Source organism: Pollachius pollachius (genome assembly GCF_949987615.1).
Source record: "Pollachius pollachius genome assembly, chromosome: 12".
Lineage (NCBI taxonomy): Eukaryota > Metazoa > Chordata > Actinopteri > Gadiformes > Gadidae > Pollachius > Pollachius pollachius.
This window is the reverse complement of record NC_136945.1, coordinates 6711538-6735615: the sequence shown is the minus strand read 5'-3', so window position 1 is coordinate 6735615 and position 24078 is coordinate 6711538. Positions and strand designations below refer to the sequence as shown.

The 24078-nt window shown below is 39.4% G+C and overlaps 6 protein-coding genes across 8 annotated transcripts; 4 read left to right on the top strand and 2 right to left on the bottom strand.

The window, feature by feature from the left end:
* LOC307083671 (ammonium transporter Rh type B-like) lies at positions 1–1422 on the top strand (the record flags this gene model as incomplete). Its single annotated transcript, XM_079747623.1, has 1 exon — positions 1–1422. One exon carries the CDS (start codon positions 1–3, stop codon positions 1420–1422), a length of 1422 nt encoding a protein of 473 aa, XP_079603749.1.
* Positions 1423–4144: 2722 nt separating this feature from the next.
* LOC307084011 (translocon-associated protein subunit alpha-like) lies at positions 4145–8526 on the top strand. Its single transcript, XM_079748121.1, has 9 exons — positions 4145–4270; positions 5240–5358; positions 5604–5697; positions 5915–6042; positions 6294–6428; positions 7001–7077; positions 7255–7333; positions 7569–7662; positions 7790–8526. Exons 1-9 carry the CDS (start codon positions 4201–4203, stop codon positions 7852–7854), a joined length of 861 nt encoding a protein of 286 aa, XP_079604247.1. The 5' UTR covers positions 4145–4200; the 3' UTR covers positions 7855–8526.
* A 593-nt stretch (positions 8527–9119) lies between these two features.
* LOC307084117 (neuritin-like) lies at positions 9120–10983 on the top strand. Its single transcript, XM_079748339.1, has 3 exons — positions 9120–9238; positions 9820–9976; positions 10577–10983. Exons 1-3 carry the CDS (start codon positions 9190–9192, stop codon positions 10803–10805), a joined length of 435 nt encoding a protein of 144 aa, XP_079604465.1. The 5' UTR covers positions 9120–9189; the 3' UTR covers positions 10806–10983.
* A 1476-nt stretch (positions 10984–12459) lies between these two features.
* Positions 12460–15816, bottom strand: sys1 (SYS1 golgi trafficking protein). 3 transcript variants are annotated; one of them, XM_079748767.1, is made up of 4 exons: positions 15337–15816; positions 14956–15172; positions 14790–14857; positions 12460–14288 (listed from the first exon to the last, which is right to left on the bottom strand). In XM_079748767.1, the coding sequence occupies exons 2-4, from the start codon at positions 15115–15117 to the stop codon at positions 14048–14050; spliced, it is 471 nt and encodes a 156-aa protein (XP_079604893.1). In that variant the 5' UTR covers positions 15118–15172; positions 15337–15816; the 3' UTR covers positions 12460–14047. The 3 variants fall into 3 exon arrangements, with proteins under 3 accessions (XP_079604893.1, XP_079604892.1, XP_079604894.1); XM_079748766.1 differs by having other exon boundaries at positions 15651–15816; XM_079748768.1 differs by lacking the exon at positions 15337–15816 and having other exon boundaries at positions 14956–15324.
* Positions 15817–18919: 3103 nt separating this feature from the next.
* Positions 18920–22213, top strand: LOC307084166 (acyl-coenzyme A thioesterase 1-like; the record flags this gene model as incomplete). Its single annotated transcript, XM_079748414.1, has 11 exons — positions 18920–19028; positions 19234–19443; positions 19645–19744; positions 19836–20041; positions 20373–20548; positions 20661–20777; positions 20862–20932; positions 21148–21235; positions 21316–21396; positions 21621–21756; positions 21923–22213. 11 exons carry the CDS (start codon positions 18920–18922, stop codon positions 22021–22023), a joined length of 1395 nt encoding a protein of 464 aa, XP_079604540.1. The 3' UTR covers positions 22024–22213.
* Positions 22214–22816: 603 nt separating this feature from the next.
* LOC307083670 (protein S100-B-like) lies at positions 22817–23375 on the bottom strand (the record flags this gene model as incomplete). Its single annotated transcript, XM_079747622.1, has 2 exons — positions 22817–22954; positions 23256–23375. The coding sequence occupies 2 exons, from the start codon at positions 23373–23375 to the stop codon at positions 22817–22819; spliced, it is 258 nt and encodes an 85-aa protein (XP_079603748.1).
* Between the last annotated feature and the right edge of the window lie 703 nt (positions 23376–24078).

Below are 24078 nucleotides of genomic sequence, written 5' to 3'. Positions count from 1 at the left end.
ATGAATCCATCGTCGACGAGCTTGAGAGTGCGCCTGCCGGCGTTGGTGTTGGTGCTGGAAGTCATACTTCTGGTGCTTTACTCTTTCTTCGTCACGTACGATGACAATGCCAACGCTAAGATGCAGAACAACATGACCTTACCTATGGACAACTCTCTTTACCGAGACTATCCCTACTTCGCCGACGTGCAGGTGATGATCTTCGTTGGCTTCGGCTGTCTGCTGGCGTTTCTACGCTTCTACGGCTTCAGTGGAATGGTCTTCAACTTCCTCACTGCCACTTTTTCGATCCAATGGGCAATCCTGGTGCAAGGCTACTTCCAGTTCTACCAAGACGGCAAGATTCACCTCGCCGTGATCAACCTCATAAATGCAGAGTTTGCGTGTGCAGTTGTACTCATCTCATTCGGGGCTGTGCTCGGAAAGACCAGTCCTGTGCAGCTTCTGGTGATGGCCTTCTTAGAGGTCCCCTTCTTCTCTGTGACAGAGTGGGCTGTGTTGAAGTATATAAGGGTCAATGATGCAGGTGGCTCCATTGTAATTCACTTATTTGCCTGCTACTTCGGCCTAGGAGTGACATTTGTGCTGTACCGACCCAATTTAAACAACGGACACTCGAAGGAGCTCACCAGCTACCACTCAGACATCCTCTCTGTACTGGGGACGCTGTTCCTCTGGGTGTTTTGGCCTTCGTTCAACTCCTCCCTGACCTTGAAGGGTGACGACCAGCACAGAGCAGTGCTCCACACCTTCATTGGGCTCAGTTCCTCTACTATGACTGCCTTCGCTCTATCGGCCGTGTTCAATAAAAAGGGCAAGCTCACCATGGCCGACATCCAGAACGTGACCTTGGCTGGTGGTGTGACTGTGGGGGCCTCCGTGGACATGATGATCTCCCCTGCGGCAGCATATGCCCTGGGGGTCCTGGGCTGCACCGCCTGCTTCCTGGGATACAGGTACCTCACCCCGTTTCTTGCCCAACGCCTCCGGATCCAGGACCAGTGCGGGATCCACAACCTCCATGGGCTGACGGGCCTCATCTCGTGCACAGCCGGTATCTGTGCCATCCTGCTGGCGACCGAGGAAACGTACGGGCCGAGTATGTACGAGATATTCGCCCACCGCTCGCCTCCCGAGGGAGATCCTAAGCTCCTGGCGCTGCGGCAGCTCATCCCGGGGCTGAAGGCTGGTCTAGGGCGCAGCGCCGAGGAGCAAGCCCTCTACCAGGTGGCAGCCATCTTTTCCACCATCGCAGCGGCCACCGTGGGAGGCGTGGTGACTGGCTTTGTACTCAAGTTGCCCTGCCTGGCTTCCCCCGCCGACGAAGATTGCTTTGACGATGAACTCTTCTTTCATATGCCCACTGACTTTTACAGTGAGGTGAAAAAGACTCCCATCAACGAACATGACTCCAAGGTTTAGTGTGCTGGTGTGAGGTGCAGGATGTATTGAATACATGTTTTAATTGGCTCTGACACTACATTTCTTGAATTCTTTAAGACAGAATGACATAGGTCAGTGGATTGCAGAGTTGGAATGTCGATAACCATATATGTATGGTTCACAAGTATTCATGGAAGCCATACATATCTGTATGACTGATGTGGTATTTATTTGTTCGGACGATTAGGGTCAAGGGTAGTTTTACCTGCTTTACACACTTAGGAGGACCTATACCATCTTGAACTTGCTATTAGTCAATAATTATTGGAATACATAATGTTAAGGAGAAACAGTGTTAGGATTGGAAGCATATTTTATTTTCAATGTATACTTTATTAATTTATTCAAAAATGTGATTCATGTTATTTTAAATGGAGTAATAATGGAAAAAATGTGCAACCGATCACATGCTTAATCATTATATAATTGATTATATCTTTTTGAATAGCCATCTGGTTTATTGTCGTTATCATTTTATCATTTTAATATCATCCTGAACAATAGTTTTCCAATACCTTTGTTTGGTATAATTTATTAATTTATTAACAATCCATCATCAAACGGCGGGATCAAGGATAATGGAAATATATTATTCCAGTTTCCCTAGGCTATTGCCAATAAGAAATATTTAATGCATGGCAACCACTGAAACAGATAAATACAGATAAAGGGCAGGGAACAATCCAGGTCACTTAAAACATATGTGTGAATAACCAACCCTAACATTAATTAATCCAGACCATGCCTGAGTTGCTCCGATGGGCCTGACAATAGCTGATAGGAATCCACCATGGCCCCTGTCCCAACTCTTCCACATCCAATAAACCTTACAATTATACTAACACAGGGCTATCGCTAAGATAAGTGTTCTACACGTGTTGTTTTACGATAAGTATTAGAACAGTCAAAATACTAATATACAAAACACAAATTGGTTTATAATGTGTTCATTTACTTATTTTACTACACATTTTAATAACCCTAAATCATCAGTCTCATTCAATTAAAAATAATATATAGAATATCAAGTAAAAAAATGATAGGTGAACGCTTAATACCTGTGATTAATGTTTTGGTTCAATTTTAACCACAATAACTACAACTTCTTGCATTTACCTAATACAAATAGAATATATATATATATATATAGAGCTATGAAATGTTGTCAAATGACAAGCATGATACTCTTCGGATGTCACTAAATTAATAAAAATTTATGGAGTTCCTATTTCAGCTGAGCCTGGCCTTCACACCCTTATCACTTCACATGGTTATTAATGAGATAAGTAGCTGGACAGTATAAACTACTATAAATTACAACACGGTTTTACTGCTACTTTCCCTTTTGTAAAAGTGCAGTTAATTCCGTGACAAAAAAAAAATCCTTTTAATACAATGCCATATTAATACTTACTACAATTTGGTCACCAATATACTTTGTGATGAAATGAAAAGAAATATCTAAAACATTCTATATATATATGGATATGTATAATAGCTATAACATTACATTTACAAATGGAGGGACCCACATTATCTTAAAATGAGAAAGATAACTTATTAGAAAATGTCGTAGTGTCTACTGGTTTACCTGATATTATTATATTTTATTCCTGATCTGAAGAAATGAAGCCTTACACTATTATTTACTTCCTTGCGGCTTTCAGGCATATTTGTCAGCAATTGTTGGAATATAAAGGTAAGCTAAAATGTAAGGAGATAAACTGTAATTATCTATCTAGGCATTATATATCTTATAAAATAAGATAGATAATGCCTATATACAGTTTATCATGCAGTACGCCTATTTCAACTTGACGGTGGCGAAAAATGTGTCCATCATAAACTATTACTGACACCTCGTGGCGGCGAGGAATATCGGTTAAATTAAATTAAATTAAATTAAACTCTAGGCTTGAAGTTTCATGCCCTTTTACCTGGCTCCAGCGTCCCTAGTAATTATAGCTGCATACTGACTCCACTAAACTATTACCTTATAGGCATGGTGCTGCTGATCATTCTAGACTGACATCGGCCGTGAAACACTTGAGCTCGATTTGTCTGGTTCCTGGAATACCTGGCTATAATCTTTCAACTGCGGCCCCAAAACAATAATAAAAAAAAACACTAGGTGGATAAGTGCGACATCTAGCGGACAAACAGCATACCAAACCAAATCGAGCGATCGACTGCTCAAACGGTGACGTCAAAGATAAACAACATGCTGGCAGTGTGCTAACCATGGACCTATAAAGTGGTGGAAACCCGTAAAATGTGAAGTTATTCCCATGACTTGTTTTCAGTAATTAATCTATATGTAATTTATCTATTCATCCATCTTGTTTCCTGATCTTCTTCCACATACAATGTATCGCTGCTCTCTTACCATCCAACTCTGTCACACCAACTGTTTTTCTATCTACACTGTGGGGATACATCTGCTTTGACATTATTCAAGATAAGTTGATAGATTTAAATGATTGATCGTATCCAAACCATAGTGATTATGATTAATTGTCTTCCATTCTCTGTATTAACATTTATAAGACGAGCTTATACGTATTCACACTTAATCACAGGTAGAGTGTCTTCCGATACGAAGCATCTTAAAAACACAATAAAAAGAAACAATCATAAACGAACGAAACTGCCCCGGAATAGGCGTGTCATAAAAGGTTCAATCCCCTCCCCTTTCTGGAGTGCCCTCTTTCCCTGACTGTTGGTGTGGAAGAATCTCCCAACATTAAAGTACACAAAATGTTCAACTTCGGATCCAAAATCGTTCTCCTTTTACTCCTGGCCTTCCCATGTGGATTAATATCCATCGGTAAGTAATTTACTTTGTTTAGATGTGGAATGGTATGCAATAGTATACAGTCGACAATAGTCGACTGCAGTCCTTCGGTTGCTACTCAGTTATCAGGGAGCGTAACATTGACGTGGCACAAAACTTCCATTCAGACCTTAGAAAGGAAGAAGGCCTTAGTGAGTGGTCATTAAAATTACAATAAGCATGTTGAAGTTAAGTTGTATGTGAAGTTGTATCAAAGTCAGAGTGTCGCAATTCTTAAGAAATGAAATGAAAGCCATGCTCCACCTACTTACTTGTGTTGTAAAACTTTGGGAATGTTACCCCGCATTTATCTTTTTACTTAATTTTTTGTTAAGTGAAACCTTTCGTAAGAGTTTAATCTTTTTGGAATCAATATATATATATATATATATATATATATATATATAATCCCAGTGATTATTGTGCTTTACACTTAACTGGACGAAGCATATGGGACACGTCACCATAGTTCCAAATGTGTGGGGGTAAAAATCACGGAGTATCTTGATTCGCTGTCCTGCCTGCACGTACAGTTTAAATCGAGTTTTGAAGTTTGGTTATCGTCGTCAAATATTATCAATTGTCATCATTGCTTCCATTTCAGCCCACCATTTCGAGTTGGTATACAGCCTTCAGCAATGCATATTGTCTGACCATCTTAAACTTGGCCTAAAACAGTTTGTAGCCTATTGAATCTGGTTTAAGAGATTCTGTGCAACCAACCAATTTATGCGACAGTTCAAGGCGTACACTTCATATGTAAGTGTTTATAATTTCCCTGAAAGTAAATTTGTGTAGCATATGGTAGCTGCTCACTTCAATTCATTCATCACTGCTTTCCAAACTATTCAATGATTGCACTCACACAGATCGTTATAAATCCTAAAACCCATGCAACTTGTGTACATTAATGTTGCCAAGTACCAAATGTTTTTGGTTGTTGTTGGTTTGGCCATGATTCAGGCCAGGTTTCTGCTGAGTCGGAATCTGCTGAGGACATTGGACATGATGCCACAGTTGATGAGGAGGATGAGGAAGAGGAGGAAGAGGTCCTTGTCGAGGAAGACCAAATAATACACCAGGTAGGTTTCAAACAGGAACCCATCAAAGTGTTACAGATAATTGTTCTTCAAACATAGGCCTCTGGGTATCATGTGTCTCTGGCCAAACTGATTTCACACAGATTTTATGTTACATCTTTAGAGTTCATTTTAAGTACTTATAGTGTTAGTGTTGGATCATTTAGCTGTCTGATTGTGATTTGCACATCCTGAATTTATACCAGTTCTGAATGGTCATTATATGAGTGTCCTACTCTATCCTTAAGGAACAGGACAGTGATGCAGAGGAAGACTCTGAATCTGCTGATGTTACTTCCCATCCTGACGCTGACACAACCATCGTCTTTGTGACTGGAGAGGGTTCGTTGTTTTAATGGGCCTCCTTCCTAAGTATAACATTACACGCGTACCTATGCATAGTGAAGTGCATGTGTGTTTCAGAAACACACATGCACTTGAGTTGGAGGAGTTGCCTGTGAGTTGTCTAGGATTGTAAAATGTATGTTACCGAATATATGTTATACATTTATTGACACTGAACCATGTTGTGTGTACCATGTCTGTCCCGACAATACAGAGTTCCCATCTGATGAAATCGTGAAGTTCCTGGTGGGATTCACGAACAAGGGCAACCAGGAGTTCACGGTCCAGTCCCTAGAGGCTTCCTTCCGCTACCCCCAAGACTTCCAGTTTTACATCCAGAACGTATGTTGAAACACAGCTGTGGTGCATAGGTTAAGAGATTTATAGAGACCCTCAAAATTTTCACTTATATTTCAGGCCAGACATTTTAAAATCAAACGTATAAACCTAAATAAATATAACCTAGTTCGACTACATGCCATATGGGATGAAATTTCAAAGCTAGTTTTCTAAACTTGATTGCATGAGTTAGTTTATTCTATGTCTCATGTCTCATGTTTAATTGAACTATGTGGTATTCCTCTGTTGTGCAGTTCACAGCGCTGCAGCTGAACACTGTGGTGCCGGCCCAGAAACAGGCCTCCTTTGAATATTCCTTCATCCCAGCTCAACCCATGGCTGGCCGGCCTTTTGGCCTGGTTATTCTCCTCAACTACATGGACACAGAAGTAAGAAGTCTCCCCATGGAGGTTTCAGAAAGCTACAGTGTGGTTGGTTGCTCTGGGACAGGATATTTTTGATGGGGTGAAGCGAAACTACAATCTGCTACAAAGGGTTGTAAGCTTCAAAGAGTGAGGATTCACCCACGATATCTATTTGCAATCGAGTATTTATGCCTGAAGTTGTAAAGTCTTCTAGCTTAATTCTACGAAACTAAGAATATTATTCAATATGAAAGGTGTGGGATATTACCATCTGGACACCTGGTCTGAGTCAACCAATGGCAAGAATGAGCTCTTTTGGATGACATTCGTTTACAGATTGTTGTGCAACCTGGCACAGCACAGCTAGCTGATTGTAGTTAGCTATCTCAATGCAGAAATCAGGTCAACAGATTTTGGTCCCAATCTGTCTGTATGAGTAATTTAGAATGCCAGTATACTCACAGCTAAAAACATTTTTGGTGGTTGCATTTGACGACATCAGTTGTATACTACCAGTATACAGGATTACTACCAGTAATAGCAAGCTTATTGTCTGTAATGTATTAACTAATGACGTTTTGATCATTGTTCTCCAGGGCAAAGCCTTCCAGACCGCCATCTATAACCAGACTGTCACCATCACAGAGTTAGAGGAGGGGTTGGATGGAGAAACGTAATGTTTTATAGTAATAGTTTTATATTATTTGAATAATGACATGAGAAAATAAGTCCTTAAGAAACAGCTTTGGTCCTTGCTTTTATAATCAAAGAGTTGCATATGTATTGAGTGATCACGTGCCAAACAGAATGAGAAAGTGGGCCTGAACCTTTGTTTTTGTTCTGCTTCCAGGATGTTCATGTACATCTTCCTGACTGGACTGGTGGCTCTCATGCTGTTCGGCATGTACCAGGTTCTTGACTCTAGGACGGTAAGGGTTTTAACAACTTTCTCAACTCATTCATACTTAGTATATATGTTAATAGCTTATAATGTAGACTACTGCTTGTAATGATGGCATCTTTTTATTAATAATTTGATTAAATATTATACAAGAAGCCCCAAATAAGGGGGTTGTTGCATCTTCTCTTTATCTAATATTCTTCCCTAAAAAAAATCATTGCCCTGTGTTTATTTATCAAGGCATGATATTTTTCTATTTTCAGAAGAGGAGAATTACGATGAAGATAGAGAAGGGCACTGGCAACATGAATGATGTGGACATCAGCTGGATCCCTAAGGAAACCCTTGATGCCATGAGTACGTTTTACATGTTGACACACTCTACAAGGAATCATACAATATACAACAGCATTCTGTTTGAATTGATTTATCTGATCTTAATAAAAGCCACAGCATCATTCTAAACAAACCACCTGTGTTACAGACAGAGCATCCCCGAAGACATCGCCACGGAAACGAACCAAGAGGGCAGCTGGGACCGATCAATAGTTTCCCGCTTTCATTCCCTGCCATGAGCGACTTCCAACGCCAATTTCTTCATCAGCCACAGTAACTGACTCTGAATAACCACTGCTCAGCAGCCGTGGAGTGCACAGCTTCCCGTCCCAGCAGTATGACTGGCAAACCCTTTACATCTGTCCTAATGCTGCCTTCACCTGCCAGGGGTTTGGGCCTTAAAGATCACCAGGACCTTCACGATCATATATTGAAAAAAGATGTGAACAATGGTCTGTACTGCATTAATTTGAAAAATAGCACACACCAGATGTACGTGCATTAAGTGTGCGTTGAGGTTTAATGTCGTTAGAGACATCTCTTTTCTATATTTAAAAAAGCTTGAAAATAATTCAAGCTGCCTTCCAAGTATTTACTGTATGTGATGGGTTTGATATTGGTATTGGATTTGTGTATTGGTTGTCGGTTTTCCATCATTCCTGTTTAAGCTTGAATGGTTTGGATGCAGTTTAATTTTATTTCCATCAGTTCAACTCATTTCTTCTAGGTACAACAAATAAGAGCAAAGCCTTATCAGGAAACAGATTTTTTGTTTTTGTTTGCCTATTTCTCATGAGGCTTTGAAAAGTATTAAGTATTTTAAGCTTTTGTTAAAAAATGTGTGCCATGTTGTCAAACTGCATCACAGGACAAATAAAGGGCTGAACAAAATCGTTGTTTGTCTGAAGTAATTGCTTATTCCTTCTTCATTTGAGGCCTATGAACAGGGTAGGATATTTAATATAAGAATAAAATAACAATAAGGCAAATAACAAGTGAGGTCTCTTCATGGTTATATTTATGGCTTACTAAACATACTTTGTCCTAAGATAAAGCTTCAGGAAGTTCTGTATATGGCCATTCAAGATTTAGAAGTAGGCTTGTTTAGCCTTTTTTTAATAGGTCTATGCGACCGTCGAACAAACTGAATTTCTGTTTTCTATCAAGTTCGATTAGATAGTGCACAGCTGCCGACCCCATATGTAACACAGAGGCGCTGTTTCACTCCAAGCCACAATAAACCATGGGGTGGCAGCAGCATGTCGGGGTTATAGAGGTATAAGAGCAGTCCAGGATGAGAGTAGAAATATGCACAGATAGATGCAGGTATCCTTGTTGTCGGAAGCATCTGTGCAGCCACAGCCAGACGCGCCAAATAGGCCTGCGTAGCATCTTGTAATTATTTACGAATATACAATCCATTGCAAATGACGGCCATCTGATTTGCTCAACATTGCGATTTGCGGGGAATATTTATATGTTTGGTCGAGTTTATTGGCTCCCTTGTCTTATGGCTCGAAGTGTTATTTGCTTGGCTTGAAATGGGATATGGGATTTATATCGACGAAGATCTGTGGACTTCTAGCACTTGTCTTTGGTAAGCGTGCCTATCTAACCTATATTTAATCTCGCTATATACAATTTTCCAACATTGATACTCCAAATGTTTAAATGCAAGATGATTTGATATTGTACCAAAACCTGCAAACACGTTGAATTATGTAAAGTCTGCATGCATCCATATGCGTCTCCGCAGAAAAGCAAAGAATATCCTTTCTTGTATCTTCAACATGTTTTTTTACGGAGCGAAGTATTGCCTATGTGGCAGGGCACACCCCTCCATGCAATGTGTTACCGAACATCAACGTAATGTTTAGCACACTGAACATGGCGTTCAAATTAAAAGAGAGTAATTTTAAACGGTTTATGATTTAAATAGTTATTACAACATGATCTTGCCATATTCAATATTTAAAAAAAAAATGCTGCCAAGCCCCCTATTTAAGACAGGGACTAAATACGATACAACGTGCCCCGTATTGGCCAAAGGGTGGTACACATATTGACCACTAACCTCCGGCACATTGTATTTACTCTGATGGATCTCATATGTATTATTCAAATGAAATGTTGTGCACGTTGTCAAGGGTTGTCTTATGCTGTCTGTCTTCTTTGTAGTGTCCCTGTGCATCGTCGTTGTGACGGTCGACTCTACCGATGTGAGGTGTGAGAAGATATACAAGGACTTCTCGGACTGTGTCCTGGAGCTGGGGGAGAGCATGGACAACTACCAGGAGAACGTGACCAGCGAGAGGGGAGTTGAGGCGGTGTGCAGGTAGGCCTATTGGAGAGGACAATAAATAGAAAAATATATAATATAATAATATAAGTGTTTGAAAGAAAGGTCATACTATATAGTAATCTCATCCAGGATATTCCTTTGTATAGGAAGGTTTCTATATATTTTTCGATATATATGCTTTGACGATAGGCCTTTTTCTATAATCCTCTAAGGCTGTGCATTGTGTACGCCAACTGAAAACAAATGAACAGATGTCCGCAGATCTCCAGGGTAGAGAACAGGAAAGAATGCACAGAGTTGCTTGACTTTTAAATAATTTATGACTATGGCTGCAGCAGTAATTACCCAGATCAGAAAAATCATTGTTGCTCTGTGCTCATTGCAAGCACAGCACTGTGTATTCAATCTACAATGCCATACACAAACCATCAAGTCATTATTCACATGTTGTATGTGTCCTGCTATGGTGCTTTAATATATGGCAATTAAAGTCTTACTTGACCTATTTCAACATTATATCCAACACCAACCTGTGGAATTCTAATCACAATCACATGGTGTGCATAACAATGAATGTTCTGCTGTTTCAAAGCTTATCTCTGCTCATCCCTGTTTCTTGTGTTTGCCATGCAGCCACTGGGAAGCCTTCCACACGTGTGCCCTCACGGCTCTGTCAGACTGTCAGGAGGAGGTGGGCCCCATCTGGGAGACCCTCCGAGAGGACTCCAGGAAGATCCGCTTCCAGGGGAGCCTGTTTGACCTGTGCGCCCCGAGCTCCTCTCCCTTCCTCCGGGCCTCTCTGACCACCCTTCCGCTACCCATGCTGGCTGGGCTCATCATGTCTGTAGCCGCATACGCATGAAGCGGACTCCTAAGCAGACCACCTATCCCCCCTCCCTCTGCACACCCAGATCTCTTTACATTATATTCTCCCCTGAGCACTTAAATCGTCAAGCCAAGGATTTCCTTAAGCAATTTAATGTTTGTAAATCAAACACTGCTTACGAGTTTGATCAGCACAAGATTGACAAGTTAGCAAATTAGGCACTGTTATAATGGTGTGGCAATTTTAAAGGGCCACAGTAAATGTTAACGCAAAGCCATAGATGTTATGTTTTGGAAGGCTAATGTGTAACCACTTCAAGAATATCATTGTTGAGAAATGTTATTGAGCATAAGCTTTGTCAGCAAGGTTGACTTTGTGCTGTTATTTTGTCAATGAGCTGATTTAGATAAACTCTAGTGACAGTTGTTTGATAAAGAAAATAACAAAACTGTTTTGTAAAAATAAGAAATAGTTTATACTGTACATGTTGACAAGTATTGAACCATCTGTCAAACCAGACACAGATGGTACATGCATAAGACCGCCATGTAAGGATATTGCAAACTGTCGTGATTTTATGTTTATGTGACAATCAAGCGAGGTTGAATGAAACCATATCAATGTTCACGCAAATCTTAGCTACTCCTGGCTATTTTTGCATGGCCGCTATTAAGACACCAAATTAGGCATTGAACCCACATAACTTCCTATTCACCCTGGCTAATAATCTCTATCTACATGCATTGTTATGTTATGGCTTGCGGAATGGGATTTATATTGTTGATTGCTGAACTGACTGGTGTTACTGAACACATTCAAATGAGGTTGATATAGATTATTTTTTCCCAATTGAATATTCTACATGGTATTGCGTTGAAAGGCCTTTAAAACACAACAAACAAATAACAATAAAGAGCTAACAACTAGTAATAATTATAACCATGAGCCTCACACCTTCCGCCATTATGACCACACACTAACGGCTTGTTGATGATGGACAATTGCCCAAGTATGGCAATTAATGTTTTATTCACATCATATAAGAATTTAGCCCTTTTGAAATGTGTGGTCCTTGGTATTTATAATAATACAATTACAAACGCATGATTATTTTCAGCATACGGTTTGCAGATGGATTTTATAGATGCATCTGTCTGCACCTCGACACAGAGCAAGTTGTAAGATCTATGCATGAAATTGGATTGGATCCCAAGTAGAAGCAATATGTTTTAATTTATTTTTATCCATATCGATTCTCTCCAAATTGGCATGGTTTATAGTAGCTTGTGCTCAATTTTAAGTATTAACAAAGTGTCAACCCTTGTTTGTGTTGGCCGTAAATGTCAGATAAAAAATACACTGTATTTTTGGTTTATAAAGCATGAGAAAGAGGTCAGTTATTTTAGCGTCTGATGAAGTAAGCATGAACATGATTGCATCCAGGTTTTCAGTAACATGAAAAAGCTCATATACAAAAAGTTTATCTAAAGAACTGAATGTAAACATGAAATGCAATACCTGTCATTTCTGGAAGTCAATAACAAAGCACAGTATTTATAAAAGCCTGTACCAAGTATTGTATCACAAAGTAATATGTTTGTAACAATAAAACAGAACTATCTATTGAAATACCCAACCATTTGTTTCGTTGTGATGAATGTTTTATTGTGATGGTTGTGAAGTTGTCTATATAAGCTCTCATACAGGTAGTTATGTAACAAATGAGTCCTAAGACATTCAAAATACATTGTTACCAATTCTCACTTTAAATGAGGGTGTTTTCGTTTAACAGTTTACTCAGAGATCACTCCTTCAGCCTAACACTTCTGTATTTAGCCGTGCCTGTAGCAAAATGTCGATAATGAGAGTGTGGCGTCTCGATGCAGAAGCTCGTTAGTGTGTCCCCATCTGTTCTCTTCCACCTGACCACTCAGAAGACAGGAAGTGGAGAGAGAGGGAGGGGGTTCCGGCCCAGAGGAAAGACCTCTGGCCACCATAATGCCCATTTGTGGTGTAAGGCACTCTTCATAGAAGCTCAGTTTCACCAGCTGACGTAAGCCGGACAATTATTTGTAACCCATAACATCTTGACGTTAATTCATCTTTCCCTTGTATTAGGCTAAACTTAAAATGTTCCAGTTAATGTCAAATGAAAGCAGTGATTAGAGTGAGAGTTTAAATTAGAGAGTTTAAATTCCTTCTCTCTCCTTATTGTCAATGGACTGGGTTGGACACTTTCTGTATTGGGTAATGTATAAAACATTGTACCTCGCATTTGCCAAGACACATTATCTTAATGCAGCAAAATTTGAAGAGAGTACCTGGTCGATTCTGGACAAACAGAGCCATACCACCACACAACTTTTTCTCTATAGAATAAATTTGATTATGTGAAAATGATTACTTCAAGTTGTTCTAAATAGATGAATTGCTTTGGTAGTGAAGATCGCTTTCTCTGCCTGCTACCATCCAGGCTCTAATACAATACTATATCAAGAAATATCAACCCAAACAAGATTTATTACCATTGATAGGGTTCAGATAAAGGCTCAGATTGAATGATAGGCTAGTTTTGAATTCATAGATGTTATGGTAACACTCATATTATATTGTTCACAGCCACGAGCTAGAGCAATCTCACAATTGGACTGATTCAAAAGCATTGGTCTCTATGAATAATTATACATTGTGTAAAAGCATGGAATACTCCTCTCCATATCCACGTCACACAACACTTAAAAAATCAACGAAGCAGGAAGCTGGTAGATAATCCCTTACAGAGGGGAAATGTCTTTTTATAATAAACTAGCCACAGCATTATAGAAGCAATCTGCAAACTATGAGCCACAGTTGCCATTTTGAGAATCAACCCAGAAAACAACCTTTTGTCCAACGCTATATATGCCAAGAATGTTGATGAAAGCAAACAAGATCCCCAGCTGGTTTACACTAGGATACAGAACACTGTACAAATCGATGGACATTTCAGACACCACCTTATCCAATAGTGCATTTTCTGATGCAGTTAACATTAACCTGCATCTAAAACCATTTTAGCATTGCATCTTAATTGGCATACAAATGAACGATTTTCAGTGTAAGATGGACAATTATGAAAAAAAAGGGTAGGTCTTGTGTTTTTTATCTCTGTTAAATCAACAGTCTATTTGCATCTGTTGCTTGCTCTTTGAGTCCAAAACCCTTACTGACCAAACTCCCATGGTCAATTGTCCTGTCCACTGGTACCCACATCGGCATCACAGTGTGCGCTCAGTGAGTCACAGGTTGGATTTGGGGCCCGTGTTGACAGGGATTGCCCGGAGCTCAGTCCGCATGCACAGGTACTCCCCAATCACAGCCATCAAAGCCATGCAAGCAATGTTGACGAGCCACCAGGACAGAGCAGCTGGAAAGTGGGCGTTGTAGATCCAGCAGCCAATCATGTGGAAGAAGTGCACAGTGACGGTGAAGTCCAGGCACTGCTTCCCTCGGCGGATAAAAAACCACAGGCCGAGGGCACTGGTGAAATATTGGGACAGACACAAGTTAGGATAAACATGAAATAATATGGAGTTGGAATCATAAATATTCTATAAAAACACTCCTGCAATGTTTTCAGGCCAAATTTACCTAAACCTTAGGTGTGACTTGACCTTTTAAGTACCTAAACTCTCAACTCTAAAATTTTAACTTAAAATGTCCCAACCTTATCATTTTAGTAATGAATTGTGATGCAATATTGAAAAACAGATTGTGATTAGAAGACTATAACAAATGAGTCAAGCAATTTTGAGTAGGTAGGCGGTAGACTGCAAATGAAACACCCTGGCCGTGGTCGAGGATGCACACTCATTCGCACTGCACTGAGAATGTGGTCCAATAGGGATGCCCATCCTTAGCAGCTTTCAATGTGGTTTAGGTTATTGGCCAGGCTTTCAAAGTGTGTTGCTCGGATGTGACGAGATAGAGGAACAAGAAAAATTATTTAAGAAGCACTCCAAAGATTACCCTTTATCTTACCATGTAAGAGAATTTAAAACAAATGCCATCATTGAAAGTCTGCCTTGTATAGTTGCAAATCCAAGGGCCTGCAAGTAGAAAAGCCTGGTTTAGACAGTAGTTGGGTTCATAAATTGGCATATCACGGCATGAATTGCTATTACACATGGTTAAGAGTAGGACTTACTTGATAGCTAAATATTTGGTCCAGAGAGCGGTTAATCTGCACAAGGCTGTCAACTCCTGCCATCCAAAGTCCCAAGAAGCTGTAGTAGATGCACTGCATCAGTACAATTTGTGAAACGATAAGGACTGGGTCCCAGATGTAGCTTCTGAAATGGCTGGCCATTGCACTGTAAACTCGGGGACCTTCTCAAAGCTGATGAAAGCAGTGAGTTTGACTTCTGAATTGGAAACAAAAAGCAGAAGGCAAGATAATGTGTAATCTGTCTTTATACGTTCTAAAACTGCATGGGCACAAATACACACACTGAAACGTTCAAAGCATTTAGGCGATGAGGCCAAAAACAACAATAACTTGCGACACAACTCGGTGGATACAACGCACCTTTTCATTGGAAATGACATACATATACAGTCAAAGAATCAGAAATAGCAAATATGAGTCAATAGGGCGTCTGTCTTGACTGGGAGCACGCCGAGTGAGTGTGTCGTGGTAACGAAGAGAGACGTAACAGCTAACGTTAGCTTCCGAGCATACAAAGACCCTGCAAGTCCATCCTGCTGGACTGAGCAGATCCCAAACGATTCTGAAAACACTTCAATGCCAATCACACAACAACAAAGCTTTGTGTCCCGCGGGTATGACTGGGGAGGAAGCCAAATATTACCAACATTGATGTATACAACATAGGTGTTTACGTTTAATTTGATAGGGGCAACTTCATCGTAGTTCCTTGACAGCACAACCGTTCTTTGCCCGAAAACAATAGTCTGTTTAGCTGTGAGTGGGCGAAAAGCCACGCAGCAGCTCGGCCCCGGAATAAACCGTTTATATGTTTGGCTCCCCGTCTCTTGTATACGCAAAACAAAACCAACAAGTAAGCTAGGTCAAAATAATTGAACCGGATAACAAAAGTATTGCAATTATTTACAAAATAAAGTTCTTCCTCTAGCTTCATTGTATACCTTTTAAGCTGGATAAGGCTTTTACTTTGAAAGATACTCGGAAACTAGTCTTATGCGCTAATTGACGTCACGATGTACGCGTTCACAGATTTGACAAAAATATTTTATAGATAAATGTTTATTATAACAAACTAAATAATAATGATAATTATGAGAATAATAAGAATAAAAATAACATTTCGTCGAGTTGAGTTTTAAAGAGAATATAAACATGTTATTCTCAACATAAAATCCTAAAAACACGTAATTATTAATGGATGAAAACGGACACAAACCAATAGTCGTGCTTGTTAGTGATTTAATAATATATTAGATTAATATATTTAATAATAATACGTTAATAATATCAACCATATAAACCTAAACCTAATAATTTCCATTCACACATTAATTTCAATTAGGTTTTGTGATCTGTTCTTTTGTGATCTGTGTTGTATATAGCATGTGCTTATACATTTTGATGTAACAAACAATAAAAAAAAAAATACAAAAAAAAACAAGGTACAATGATCCCGATTAATAGGCTACATAATTGAAATGCCCGTTTCTAAATGTTGCGTTTTACAACAATGCAGCCGTAACAACAATCCGCCTGTTGCAAGGAAGCGGTCAACTGCAAAGACGTCCAACACAAATCAAATCAAAACCACAAATCAAATCACACAACAAGCAGCATCAGTCAATTTTTCCTAAAAAAAAGTTGTTTTGGTAGAGTGGGCTTAGACATAGATATAGAACAGTAGATGTCTCGTCCGCGCAGCTGGCCAATGGAGTCGAACGTCCGCACTGGCGGCCATCTTGCCACAGTCAGCTGCTCACCCATAACATTGTGTTGGTAGTGGTACATGTACTTTTTAAATAACCATAACTTGCTCAATTTTCAACCGATTTCCAAACGGTTTGGTTTGTTATAAACGTCAGAGATGTAGTTATGAGGCTGCATACTTATGAATAATTATGTTAGGTTCTAAAAAAATAGAATAATGTTCTAAAATAGGTTCAATATTATAACCACGTTTATAACGTTTGTAAGAAACCAAACCGTTTGTAAATTGGTCAAGATTTCAACGAGATAAGAGTATTAGCGTTTGTGCAGATCACTGACTGACCACAGATTCCACCAGAAAGATTGCCTGTGGTAAGATGGCCGCCTGTGATGACGTTCTAGACGCCTCCGTAAGACATGTGTTCTATCTATAGAGCAGGCTCAGCCTTTTTCTGGGGGAGCTTGACCCCCCCCCCTCCCCCTGGACATAGTTCATATTTCAGGACACACGGCCTACCATGGCATAACAAGGACTTTCTTGGACCCCCAAAAAAATATATTTTGTTGATCGACAATTTTATGAGGTAGGCTATGTGGTTCACATTTCAATATCTTCAAACTTTTGTGTCTGACCAAGAGTTAATGCTAGATCAGTGATCCTACCGATTTTCAAGAAAAAGCCAAACATGATGAGTGATCTATTAACTACTTTGCTTCCGTGTAAAGGCTATAACAGGTAGGCTACATGTAAATGTATACTGCGGTTCCTATGCCTAATGAAGTGATTAACTGCAGTGGTCACTGCAGTGACCACTCATTATAATCAATATAAGTGATTATAATGAGTGATATGTGAGTTTACGGAAGATAAAAGCCTACTTTGCGAAACATTAAAATAGGGCTTTCGAAGTTAATAATTAATTTAAGCTTGTTCTTCAACATTTACCACATTAGGCTAAACTTATAGGCTATACAATACACCATATTGACCTACATATCTTCTGAATAGGTCATAAGCCCTACATAAACATCCGATGAAAATGTTATCAACTCACAACTAACGAATTATTTGGTTGGTTGTGAGTTAAACGTGTGTGCATGTGTATGCTGTGTCATAACAAATAATAGCATATTTAACTAAATGTTTTACACTTTTTACCTGGATTTTTCGAGATTTAATCAGGGTGAAATAATATCAATATCTTATTAGTTATACCATTCTGGATAAACTGCTCTGTCTTTCTGGGCTCTGCTAGTCCAGGTTGAATATGTGAGAAGTTAGCATGATTCATTCACATTAATGCTATTTCAATTCCGTGTCAGCTTACTATTAAATATTACAGAGATAGTTTCAAATTTTTAATTTTTAATTCCCTATTTTTTAATAAATAATAATGCAATTTCATAATCGACATTCCATGTCATCTTTTGCTAAATTTATGCAATCATGGCTCTGCTTCTAAAACGCAGAACAGTGTATCACTCAATTACAGGGGGATCTATCCCTTTGACTCTGTTGACCTCCCTGAGTACTACTGAGTGTGAAAAGTGTCCTCCCCAAATGGTTCAGATGTCAGAGGTGATTCGAACAATGTTTGAGGAACATGCTGGACAGTGGGAATTATTGCTACAGAATCTTAAAACCGTAACTCAAAATAGTTTTTAACATTTGTAAATCATCCTTTGATTTTTAAATCAATGAATTATTGTTTTTGTGAGAATGTTTGTGAAACTAAATTATGCCCTTTCTGGTTACTGATTGGCTGCTATCAGGTCATAGGTAACATTTAAGAGGAGCTTTCTCATTCCCCGCTCCCTAGGTTGTGTGCAGACCAATCCAGTTTTTAGTGAATTGTGCATTTTGTAGTATATTGTCTTGCTGATTGTTATTTGTGAACCGTTCTTTGCAACTGACAAAATATGTCCATCATAGTGGTTTTATCTTGAGTGTTGGATTTCTCAAATTTTGTAAGCAGCAAAGGTAAGAAACATATATTTTCTGTCTTTGAGAATATATTTCAGATCAGCTCGGTTTTTCTGTAAATCATTGATAATGAATTACTTTGTTGATCCGATATATAGATAAAGCAGGGGAAAAGAGGAGTTGGACCTGTGTTCTTTACATGTATGACACGAGATTAAAACATGCAGTTCCTAACAGTACAGGTTTAGTCAAATAGGATGTAATAATACTGTTTGTGTCTTACTAAAGGGTGGATTGTATTCCGTATCCGCAATGCTGAAAGCCCATTCATCCGTGACAGCACTATTGCGAACCACAGGAATAAGCATCATACCAGAGGTCACCACACTCAGAAATGTAGCATGCATGCAACATTTGTTAGGTAAGTTGGTATCTCCTTCATTTTATCACTTGCCTCTGTAAAAACCTTTGCACACACTTTCACAACAGCATTTTATATTGGTTTGGGTTATTGCATTATTACAATAAAGTTATTTTGTCTATGTAGTCTAGCATTGGTGAGCTGGGTCAAGGACAAGTCTTGACTTGAGGCTAGCTCCCAATGTGTGATTTTTCTCTGACTCAAGGGGCTGTGCGGTGGAAGAGCCAGCTCAGGCCCACCCCTTTGTTAACAGCTCGACCCTCGCGTGCCCTCATCGACGAGCAGATCAGCATCCAGGGGCGATTCCTTCCACCGAACTGTCCCATTACCGTGCGGGCACACATGCACAGTGAAGAAGGGGACCTGTGGGAAGCCTTTTCCCACTATAACACAGATGAGAATGGGGTTGTCGACTGTAAGTCCAAAGGATAATCATAATACTGATTCAGAACAACAAAATTTAAATGTAGGAGTGTTAACGTTTACTATCTGTTACCACATATTGTCCAATGAGCGCAAGTCCAACTGACATTCAGAAGTATTTCCAAATATACTTTTGACAGTATTAATCTGTACTGGTTCTTCCCACTTTCACTATTGCTCTACCTCCCAATAGTGACCAAGGATCCCTCAGTAGGGGGGTCATACTTTGGCTGTGAACCAATGGGACTGTTCTGGGCACTGCACCTTGCACCGTCTGCAAGGGAGGGTCTGAGGTATGGAGGTGCTCATCAGTGGACTGAATTCCCTTAAATGCTCCATTTGAATCCCCGACTCAAACCCCTACTGTCTGCCCGCTCCACACAGGCTTAGAAAGAGAGACGTCGAGACCCCCTACGTGGTGCAGCTGTCCCTCTGGGAGGGCCACATGACCTCGGACCAGGACCCCATGGATGGACAGCATGCAGGATGTCTGGCCTCTTTGAGTGTGGAGCGGTGGTACATGGCTCCACACACGAGGAGGGTCGAGATCCGCCAGAATGGGATTGTGGGAACGTTATTCTTACCTTCTGGTAAGCAGATAAATAAAGCACCCATTTTTAAAATCTGCTGCTATTTATAATGACAGTTTAAACACACGTTTGTTACATTTCTTTTCTATAAAATTGTATTCTATACTATTCTATTCTATTCTATTTATTTGTTTGTTTGTTATTTTAAAATGACCGCTGTTTATCTCAGACCAGAGGCTATAGAGCTAAATTATGGATTGGATCGATTGGTACATTTAGTATAATAAGAATACATCACCTGCTTGGCTGAAGGGAAAATGTAGCTTTATTAGAGAACATTTGACACACCGTGCAGTTCGGTGACCGACCGGATCACTTCCATCCCACCCAGGTCCGGGGCCCTTCCCTGCCATGGTGGACCTCTGGGGCATTGGAGGAGGGCTGAACGAGTACCGCTCTGCATTGTTTGCATCTAAAGGCATTGCCAGCCTGTCTCTTGCCTACTTCGGACACAAAGACATCCCTGGTCCACTTAATCAAATAAATGTTGGGGACGATTACTTTAGGGTAAATTAACTTCTTCTATTAGTTACCCTCTGCAGTCTGTTGGTGGGTTGTCCCTATCTGGATCACTAAAGCTGACCTGTTCTTGTTTTAAACCTTTTCCCTTTATTGGCAGTCGGCATACAACCTCCTCCAAGACCACCCAGAAGTCTGTGGGCAGAGAATTGGCCTCATTGGGCTCTCTTATGGAGTCTACCTTGTCCTACATATGGCCACTCATATCGGCCTCAAAGTAAGATGATTTCATAAGTAAGTCAAGTATAAGCAAGCGTATGTGTTGATCAAATTAATGATTTTTTTTTTTTCTTCCTCTCAGCCAAAGTGTGTGATTGGTATCAATGGACCAGTGGGAAGTAATGACAAGTGGCCTAGCATGATGTCTGGAAGGTTTCCAAATTATATATACACACTATAGCTGACATGTATTTCCCATTTTAGGTTATTTTTTATCTGAATAGATTGGCATACACCAGGAGATAGAAAAAAAAAATGATACAAGCTAGCGTTTTAAGGGAAAAAGTATTGTTTTTTATTAAATGAAGCCTTATCATCATGTTCTAATTCCACATGATATTGCTACCTGTTTGGCTGATGTGTTGCAGTAGCCCGAAGGCGGTTGATGAACAAGGCAACTTCACTGTTAAAGATATGACGATGCCTTTTAACATTCCCAAAGACAACAAAATTAAGGTAGTATTTGAGTCCCCATGCAAAACTTACACACATTTGAAGCAGGCTCAATGACTCCATCACGTCGTGTGTTTTGGCAGATAGAAACGTTGGAATGCCCTTTATTATACATATTGGGCGAAGACGACAGCAATTGTGCAAGTGTGGAGTCAGCAAATGAGGTGAACAAATGTCTAAATGTATGAGTTTAACACATTCAATGCTGGATTAATACTTTTTAAGATTAATTCTTTATAGCAACATAATAAAGACAGTATTTCTAAACCTAGACAATCTACGTTCAGAAATATAAAACATCACACAATGCAATGCAACATTGGTTTTCCTCATCCTAGTGCTATTATTTTCTAGTTCTTGTTCCAATCTTGTTGCATCACTCATTCAGATTGAGGAGGTCCTGAGGTCCGCCGGAAAAGCTCAACTGTTCACCCGCTTGTCGTACCCTGGGGCTGGTCATCTGATAGAGCCACCTTACTCTCCAAACACAAGCGTTTCCCTTTGGAGGGCCAAACCAAACAGAAGTACGTTGTTGGGTTTTTCTCTTTGTTTTGCTTCAAAACGTAACATTTTGCTCAAAGTCTTTGCCGGAATCATGACAGCAGTTGAACAAACTATATAAATTCTGTGAGTGTTATGGCAAATTCTAAAGGCATACTTTAATGCTCTCTTGTATTTGCTGATTTGTAGTCAGAGCGTTCTGGGGAGGGCAACCTGCACCCCATGCGGCTGCCCAGGAAGATGCCTGGAAGAAGATGTTTGATTTTATGGACTGTAACCTAAGAAGATAAACCGAGAGGGCCCCAACCTCACACTTTGTGTTCTTCTTCTGAGAAAAGAAATAAAATAAAAGAATATGCAAAAGTAAAAAGTATAACACTATACTGTACAACTCCTATATAAAGCACTTATATGTATTTCCTTTAGCTATTACATATTGTTATAGTTTTGATTTATGACATAACTGGCAAGAATTAGGACAGGCCGAAATTACAGATGTATTATAATAACTATGTATATAATATTCCATGAATAAAATAAAATCTATGAAAGTTTGTGAATGTCAATAAACAAACTTCTAAATTAAACAAGACAACCAATGTAAATTGTTAATTCAGACCAAATGAATGGCACAGAACAACTTTGAAAAATTAAATAAACATGAGTTAATTTGTGCTGAAATTATACCTTTATGTACTACAGCAATAGTAGCATTTCTAAGACATTAACTACATTCATGCAATTTATTTAAACCGGAAAATAAAATTGGTGAAGGTATTCACCAATATATACATTATGCTAGCATAATGAGCACAGTCCCTCTGAGCTCCGCATCTGGATCGACCCCCTAGATGAAATGTTGTCCGTCCACTATTTTAGTGGTATTCAGCTTTTGGTGTAAAAAACTTAACCTCTAGGCATCTGAAGAATCTATCGTACAAAAAAACGTTTTTTCATGATTTGATATGAAGGCTCTACCTACATTGGTGGTCAACATTTAGCGTCAGTCCATTAGCAAAATAATGGATTCGTTCTTAGGCATGGTTTAAAGTTTAATGGATGTATTAAGTTATCGATGGAGATTCAAAGTGGTATAAGGTCATGACATTCTGAGGTAACCATGGCAATCAGGGAAATGAACTCTTGGAAGTCAATCTCCAGATCTCCATTTTGATCGAGGTCTGCAAAAAGCCTGTCCAGAGTGTCGTTCTCCTCGATTTTCTATGGAACAGAAGGAAAGAAAATTTTGGCGAAACAACACTTTTTAGGTTTGTGTAGCTGTTTTCTTTTATATATCTACATATTCGTATTATTTAATCAGCTCTTGTGAATAGACAACTTATTTTAGTAGAGAATTGACCACAATCAACAAAAATAAGTTGTTCTTCACCAAGACGGTATTCTATTTATAAGGAATAAACATGACATTGTTAAGTCTAGAATATTTTTTGAGGCAATAATGTGTTTCACTTAGACTGTCCTTCATAATACACCTATATCCATACTGGAAGGTTTGGCTTACCATTATGAACTGGCTCATTTCATTATTGATGAGGTGTTTGAGCTCTGCTTTTTTCAGCTTGCTCTTGTTCCCAGAGTACTTGTGGAACACCCTAATGATGGCAACGATGGCTTGCTCCATGTCACTTAAGCTGGGACGAGGTCTCTGCAATGAACACATCTTATTTGAACCATCAAAATCATATCCTGATTCCACACACATTTGTAGGAGGTAAGTCAAACTGCACCTCATGCTTTCATGACATAAAGGTAAGTAATATTTTGGAAAATAAAAGATGTATATCTATATAACAACCTACTGTACATTAGATTTTACATCACACGCTTGCGAGAAAATAATGTTTTCTGAATCTAATTTAAAAAATAGAAAAAAAAACAACGAATCAACATAGGAAAGAATATTAGCTAGTAAACAGCACAACAATCACAATTAGTATCATGCAAAATATAGACTGGTTTACCGGCATTTGAATATGCTGTTTTTAGTGGAGCTGCAATATGAATGCAGTGAAGGAGACCAACAGAAGAGCTGACTGTATGGTTGCTTCACAAGAAGAGTGAGCCTGCAGCCTCCTCTATCCCACACTGTAACGCCTGGGGGGTCTAATGGATGCTAGTGGTGAAAGGCATTCTGGAAACCACTTACTCTAAACATGAAGCTTAATTGGTGTCATGTTCCTGCTGATTGTGTGAGTCTGTGCTCGGGTCTGTCAAGTGTGCTTGGGTTCTGAGAGCCATATACATTCGGTGAAGAATTTAGAATTATATGAAGGTTCAAGATTCCAAGTAATTTTCCTCCAAAGAAGACTGCAGAGTCAATACGT